The 8028-nt window shown below is 42.1% G+C and overlaps 1 protein-coding gene across 1 annotated transcript; it reads right to left on the reverse strand.

Moving 5' to 3' along the window:
- Nucleotides 1-1267: 1267 nt before the first annotated feature.
- On the reverse strand, nt 1268-5135 carry irf2bp2b (interferon regulatory factor 2 binding protein 2b). The gene is made up of 2 exons (XM_017435660.3): nt 4130-5135; nt 1268-3587 (listed from the first exon to the last, which is right to left on the reverse strand). The coding sequence occupies exons 1-2, from the start codon at nt 4875-4877 to the stop codon at nt 2833-2835; spliced, it is 1503 nt and encodes a 500-aa protein (XP_017291149.1). The 5' UTR covers nt 4878-5135; the 3' UTR covers nt 1268-2832.
- Nucleotides 5136-8028: the final 2893 nt, after the last annotated feature.

The following is an 8028-nucleotide window of genomic DNA, read 5'->3' on the forward strand; positions in this document are numbered from 1 at the left end:
CAACATCTGCGTTAATTGGAGGCAGACTTGTGGATGGATCTTAGGGCACACCTCAAACACACTGGTTCTTTGTTTTAGTTAATGAGGAAAATCTAAATAAATCAGCCAAGCAACCAAGAAGATAATTGTCGACATCCACAACTCTGGTTCATTCTTGGGTACATTTTCCAGATGCCTGAAAGTGTCACATTCATCTGTTCAACCAATAATACACAAGTATAAACACCATGGGAACAACCTGCCATCATCACTCAGGAAGGAGACGGTTCTGTGTTTGATGAACACATTTTGGTTCAAAATGTACATATCAACTCCAAAACAAAAGTAAAACACCTTGTAAAGAAGCTGCTGAAGCTGGTCAGAGTGTCATTATCCACAGTGAAACAAGTCCTGTCCCAACATGGGCTGAAAGGTCCCTCAGAGAGGAACAAACCATTACTCTGACAGCAACATTGGAAAGACAGATTACAGTTTGTAAACGCACACGGGACATAGACCTTAATATTGGAGACATGTCCTGTGGTCTGATGGAACTACAACTGAACTGTTTGGTCATTGTGACCATCGTTACATTTGGAGGAAAAAAGGAGGAAGCTTCCAAGCCTGAGAACACCAACTCAACTGTGTAGTACGGGGGTAGCAGCATCATGCTGTGGGGGTTTAAAGGTTTCAGGAGTAGAAGGCTATTTAGACAAAGTAGGGGGCTAATCATCCACTGGACAAAGCCCAAAGCATCAAAGGCACGATGTGATCAATCAAGGGGGGTCTGGGTACCTTCTTTCAAAAAAATGAAAATTTCAGAACATCAGAAATGCATTCTCCTGGCATTTTGAACAAGGCTGGGTGTTAGAAGAGTCCAAAATCAGCTGTTTTTGAAGACTATTTGTGAGAATGTTTTGCTTTTTACAAGGACTGAGAGAGTTTTCAAAAAGTCAGATGGAAAATTCCTTTACCCAAGACAAGGAACTATCTACCATGGCAGTAAACCTGAAATAAGCAATCTTGTGAAATAGATTTGAATAAAAACATATTGACTGGAGATTGTTGATTGTCTTGGCTTTCCTTTCGGTTGGTAGAATCCAACCATTCTTTTCTCTTACATTCCAGCATCTGTCATCCACTGTCTGGAAAATGACGCGGTGTCACGCTCATAACATCGACCAATCAGAAGCCTTGGTAGATAAATGTCCGTTCAGTGGTGTTACAACAGCGCTTGCTTGCTTGCTCAAAGATGACTGCGCCCATGGAAAAATGATCAAAAGCAAACTCAGGGAGGAAGAAAATCACCATTTATTGTGAATAAAATTACATTTTGCAGATCAGAGATAACACAGGGACTTTTCTAGGCAAACCTTTAAAAAATATTTTTGGTCAATCAACAAAAAGTAGCTGGCAAAAATGTGGAGAATGAAGGTTTTATACGGTGATTTTCACCAGCTGCCAGCTACTTCTGAACCCCAGATGATGTTTGGGATGTTCTGCTGCAGGAGGGGCTAGTGTGCTTCACAAAATAGACGGTATCATGAAGAAGGAACATTACGTAGAAATACTGAAGCAACATCTCAGACATCACCAAGAAATTAAAGCTTGGGCACAAATAGTCAAAGACCCTCAGCATGCTGTCAAACTAGTTACGACCCAGTCAGTGTTCTGGAGTGGCCTCACAAAGCCCTGATCTCAGAACCATAGAAAATGTGTGGGCAGAGCTGCAGCAAGACAGCCTACAAAGCTGACTCAGTTCCACCAGTTCTGACAGGAGGAATGAGATAAAAGTCCAACAAACTCTTGTGAGAAGCTTGTGGAGGAAACATTTGATCCAAGTCATTTTCTACAAATACTAAGAAAATGGATGGAAACTTGTGACTGAAAATTTTTTTTTAAAAACAATCTCTCTCATTACCTGAGCATTTAGCAAATAAAAATAATTTTGGGAATCCTAATTGAACAAAAACAACAGAGGTTAAATCTGATTTTACATCAGATAATGAGAAAGAAATGCTTATGTGTCTTTTTATACAGTGTATGCAAATATTTGATGTGCACTGCACACTCAAACCTGGCAGGCAACAATGCTCACTCAGATCACACATTAGCACCATCCCTGCAGACTACCCCTGGCTATGAACTCCCATCTGTGACGTGGAGCTCAGCGAGCAACAAGCTCCTGATGGTTACGTCAGACTGCTTCTGCAGCAGGAGTAAGTGTTTGCCAGCAGTGCATGGGGGGAAAAACCCATCTAGTTTGAGCAGCTGGAGAGCTTTGATATATAGCAGATGTAACTTTAAAACCAGAAATGTAAACAGCCAAATCTTATCTGTTTAGTCCTAGGACACGCCTGCATGTGACTTACTGTACACAATGTTTACGCAACACCTTCCACCCTTCCCTCTCTTTTTCTTTCCAGGAGCCAGTTTAGTTGTAATGGGAACGATTGCATCATGGCTGACTCACACTCAGGCCACAGCTCTTGTTGTGACTCACAGAGTTTAGAAAACAAATCAAAACACACACACTGAGATATTACAAGATCTGAAAGTGTATTTGGCATTTTTTGTTTCCTAAACAAGCGCATACATGTACAGCTAGAAGCTTATGTTTAGATGTTTTAGCCAAGAGCTCAGATTAGCCCTGTTCTGTTGGACAGGGACTGTGTACACAGAGAAACACAAATGGAAGAGTCTGTTAGGACGAGTACGCTACATACCTTTTATATTCAAAACATAGAAACACAAAGTCTGGAAAGAGAAAAATACACTTTCCTTTTGTCCAATATGTTAATCTGACTCAGTTATAGATGAAAAAAGAGAAAAGACAAAAAGCTCTTTATGGTTCTAAGGGTCTCTCTCCTTTTTGACCTTTATATCTCCAGCCAAGATGGTGGCGATCTCCCCCTGCATAAAGGCCCAAGGCACATTGGAGCCCACCAGGGGGCAGCGCTCCCCACTGGGGCAGTACACCTCACCGCTGGTGCCCTGCTGCTTGATGCTCTCTCTGGAGCACGGGAAGCAGAACTTGTGTGAGGGCACTGATGGGCACTGGACAAAGTGAGTGTCTTCTAGTCGCTCGTGGCACAAAGTGCAGCAAAGCAACACACTGCCAGGCGGTCCTGAAGAGTCCATGGTGCTCTGCAAGGGCGGAGGGTGGAGATCAATCCTGCCAGACGCAGATGGAGTGGACGAGCTGTTGCCTACAGGGCCATCCTTCTGACATGATCTCCTCTGGGAGGCAGATGAAGGAGACACAGGGCTGCCGCTGCCCTGCTGAGCACCTGCCATGGTGGAGTGGACCTGGTCCTTAGGTGAGCCTGTGCTTCCTGTGTTGTCCGTAGCATCCATGAGTGCTGGCATCGCGGACTGGCTATTCTGAGCGGCGGCAGCTTCAGGGGGTGTGGTGCGAGTATGGAGCGACATGGTGGACTGGGGAGCGCCTGAAAAGCCAGGCACGGAGGAGGAGTGAATCTTAAGGAGCTCAGAGGGTGAGGGGAGCCACTGCTGGCCTTCACAACCGTTCATCTTGGGAGCACTGCTATTACTGTCAGGCTCCGGGGAGGTCTTCCTCTTTACTGGGCGAGTGCTCTTCCCGCGGTCTGTAAGACAGGAAGAGTTAACAATCACAGTTTACACACAAACAGGCCGTGACGCCATGCTGAGAAACAAACACACCTCTACCCAAGGTCTGCTTCAAACACAGGGCAGCTCACTGCCAAATACTTATCACCTGCTGTCGACAGTAATCTGTGTGTCTGTTAGCAAAATATCTCATTAACCACCAGAATGGAATTTAATGAAACTTTTGGGAAATAATCATTGCTTATACATCCAAACCAAGAAGGCCCCTACAGCTAATCATCATTAACAAACACAAAGAGGATATAAGAAATACTGAGCTAGAGCTAAAGTTGGTAGTGGAAGTAGCTGACAACTTGGGATATTTCATGTGGTCACTATAGCACATTACTTTAGTTTTAATATTTTAATTTCTCTAATAAGATTATCTTAGTTCAAACTCAGGCAGGACAGGAGGTGGGCGATATGCATTCCTTCAAGGACTTACTGGCGTTTAATGTGACCCATCTTTAGAGTTTGAAGAGAATAGTGAATCTGATGCAGAGTAACCTGCAAATCGTACCTGTTTTGGCGGACGTGGAGCTCGGTTCAGACCCCAGGACCCGCTGCATCATGGCCGCCTGCTCCTTTTTAAACCTGCTGTCAAACGCGTGCAGCGCCATCAGGTCTCTCACCGTTTTCCCTTTCCCCATCCAGTCCCTGTGGCTGTCCGGCATGTCCGACAGGCTGTCCGGCCTGTACTTGTCCCTCAGCTCCTCCGGACGTTTCCCATGGTGCTCCCCGAGAACAGGCACGGCCTGAACACCGTGCAGACCCATCTGCCCCGGGCGGCCGTTCACTAACGGTACCAGGCTGGGAGAAACTGTACTAGTCCGCCGGGGGTTCGGGCTTTGACGGTTGAGCTCCGGGGGATCGTCGGGTTTGGGAAATCCGTTGGGTAAAGGCAGCCCGTTCGCCTGCCTGCCTGCCTGATACTCCAGCCCCAGCCGGGGAGGCCGGTCGGACAGCGGGTATCGGTCAAGAGGCTGCGGCGGTCGGGCGCTCGGGTCCCCGGCGGAGTGGTTCAGCTCCTTCCCGGCGTGGTGCTGGGGCTTCCCGGGGCCTGGAGAGCGGCCCTCCTGAAAGCCGTGAGCCCTCTTCAGCTGACGGGCAGTCTCAATGACAAACTCAATCCGGTCAGCACCCTCGTAGTTCACACACCCGCGACATACGGCCTCGGTAAAATCCCAGATCATGGCCCACGGCATGCGGGGTAAATCGCATAAATAACAGGACTGCCTTCTGGAGGCAGCGACCGCTGCGGAGGACATGTTGTAACCCCGGAGCGAACGCAGAACTATCCAAAATGTCCGTCTGTTGACGTCGCGGGGAGGACAAGTAATCCAAACTGAAAATAATAGTTAGCTATATTTGTCCTCAGAAACAAACTGACTCACACAAATAGGACACCATCTTCACAACACCTCCGTCTGAGCTCGTGCTGCTTCGTCTTAACTGCTCGCGTCTCAATGTAGGCTTGTGACGTCACCGTCGACACTTGGCTCTTACTCCGAGGGTCTGTTTCACGGAACTAGAGAAACACTGGAACGGCCGTCCCCGAAAACAGTGAGGTAAGAATTTGTGCCGCCATCTTGTTAAGTCTTTTGTGTAGCAACTTGGGTGTGCTTAGTTACTAACAGCTGGTATCAGACTATCAGGATCAGGAGTCCTGTGTTTTGCCAGAATTGTAATAACTGTCAGCACCAGCTCTTAAAAGAATGTGACATTACATTTAATAGGTGAGTATTATGCCTTATTAGTTCATAAATCATCAAAATCCTGTTCTTTTCTGTTTTTGTCTGTCTTGTGTATTGTGTAAGCAAATTAATAGCAGACAACTCTACATAAATCAAAACATGCTAAAGTGATAAATTAGACATCATTGTGATAATAAAATAAATTTATATATTCAAGAAACACAAGTAATTATGTAGAACCACCAGTTTACTCAGTTTCAGCACATTTTTTGTAGTCCAAGACAAGATGGGACTGACAAGTAAGCACAGAAAACACTCACTGCTGCTATCAGGGTCAGGAATGCTTGTATATTTAACCACATGAGATAAACTCAAGTCAAACAAAATTTTCACAAGATGCTTGAATAATACAGTAATACTGGTTCACTCATTTGAAACAAATGTTGACAGTTTAAAATAAACATCTTAAAAAGCCTTGTGTATTGTCTGAAACTTGCTTTTCCCCATTTTTTTTTTCCAATTTACCTTTCTGTTAGTTTTTATGTTTATTGAAAGTTAATTCTACGTTGAGTTCTACATCAAAAACAAATCACGGGAAGAGACTAATTTGTTAGCTTCATGAACAAGTGCACTTTACCTGAGAGTTTTTGTTTACCTTTAAAAATGAAAAAGGATTTGAGTTCTTATTAAATGTCTATAGCACATTTCACAAGTTTTTATGGCTTACAGAAGCAGCAAAATGCAATAACCAAAACTTATTAAATAGTGTTCAGGAATGTTACTTTGCCTAAATGATCTTTTATTTATACCCCCGACACACACACACACACACACACACACACACACACACACACACACACACACACACACACACACACACATATGTATATGTATGTGTGTATGTATATTTATGTAAATTAAATGAAAACAGTTTGGATGCATTGTTTCTTGACATACAAAGCCTAAAATCAATGGAAAATTGTTATATAATTGTATTTGTTATTTTACTGTTAAAAAAATAGTGATTAACATTTCTGCTATTGCCCACCCTCATTTGATGTCCTCTTTCTAAGTCATTAGTCTGAGTGAAATGAATTAACTCTAGACACTGGTAGCAGAACTCTGATTAGACTAAGCAGACATGCAAAGAACTTAATTACTTAAAGTGCAGTTAAATTCTGGTCTGGTTAGAATTATTAAGATGTTTGGTAATTTGATCACAGTAGTGGAATGTTGGTTTGGTGTTTTGCCTCCACTAATGCTTGTTGGGAGGCTCATTACAAAATACTCTTTTATCCTATTTTCACATTGTACATGATATGTTTATCTAAGTAAAATAAGGCTTTTTCTGAGTGCTTATGGATTGATGACAGCATACAGCACACAAAAGAAGTTACCAACGGGAGGCTTTCAAATAGAAACAGTACAAAGTGAAACACAAAGGACTTCTCAAGATGGCTGCCAAAATCTCGCCTAGCCGCCGTTAGTGGCCATTCCAGTGTTTCTCTAGTTCAAAGGGGTGTTCATTGGATTAAAGGATGCTATCTGGCGCATGCTCAGAGAGACTTAATACCCAAATGTGTGAATAAACTAGGAAACACCCCTCCGCTGCGGTTTACTTCCTCCTTGTTTTTTTGGAACAAAACAACAAACAAACAAAAAAACAAACAACTAACCAAAATAAATAACTAAAATTAAAGATTAAAGACCTAGCATTTTGTGTCGGCTAGGATCGCTTGCTGTGGCAGTCATCAGTTGTAGATGAACAGCCACAATGACTTTTTGGAAGCTCATTAAGCTTTGTTCAGTGGTTCAAGAGTTGTTTTTTTTCTAACAGGACAGATAAATAAACATGCAGTTAGGTGATAATGAGAAACCAATGTTTACAGAATATTGTAGCAGAGATAGTAATCTGATGAATGGTGATGTTGCAATGTTTAAAAATGACTACAAGCAGAAAATAATGTAATGTCTAGAAGTAGTGACAGATGTGACGGCAAACTTTAACAATAAAAATAAAGGTAGTGAGATAGTGAGAATGAACTGCCAAATCATTCATTGCATTTATAATTATATTTAAAAAAGGTGATAAACTCAAAATTAGAGGTCTAAATAAAATATAAACAACTTAATTTATTTTTGCATGAACCTATGTCAAACTAAAGTTATAAATTAGCATTCCTTGAAAGAATGCATGTTGTCTTCTGCCTTGCATGCTTGCAGGCACCAGTCCATCGCAGCAGCCAGAACCCAGAAGGACCAAGGTGAAAGGGCATATATGAGTATGTTGTTGATCAGTGTCAGCTCCAACCACATTAGATTTTAGCTCAATTTCAATGTCACTGCCTGAGTCATAGCCGTTTTTGTGTTTCATAAGGTCAGTTGGCTCAGGTGACCATCTTAAATCAGGTTGACTGAAAGGTAATCAGTTGTAGATGTATATATTTCTTAATTTTTAATTTTTTTTAAAAATTATTCTGTAGTTCTTAAGACATTTTACTAATTGTACAGACAAACAACTACAAGCACGCATAGGCAAAACCTTTATTATTATTATTATTATTATTATTATTATTATTATTATTATTATTATTATTATTATATATTACTATATTATTGCTCTGTTTCCAACAGCAGGACATTAGATTAACCAGAATAAGACAAAAATGTATACATCTAAGTGTAGAGTCACTGTCTGGAGGATAGGTTTATTTTTTATTAGGTT

This window comes from Kryptolebias marmoratus, linkage group LG6, assembly GCF_001649575.2.
Source record: "Kryptolebias marmoratus isolate JLee-2015 linkage group LG6, ASM164957v2, whole genome shotgun sequence".
Lineage (NCBI taxonomy): Eukaryota > Metazoa > Chordata > Actinopteri > Cyprinodontiformes > Rivulidae > Kryptolebias > Kryptolebias marmoratus.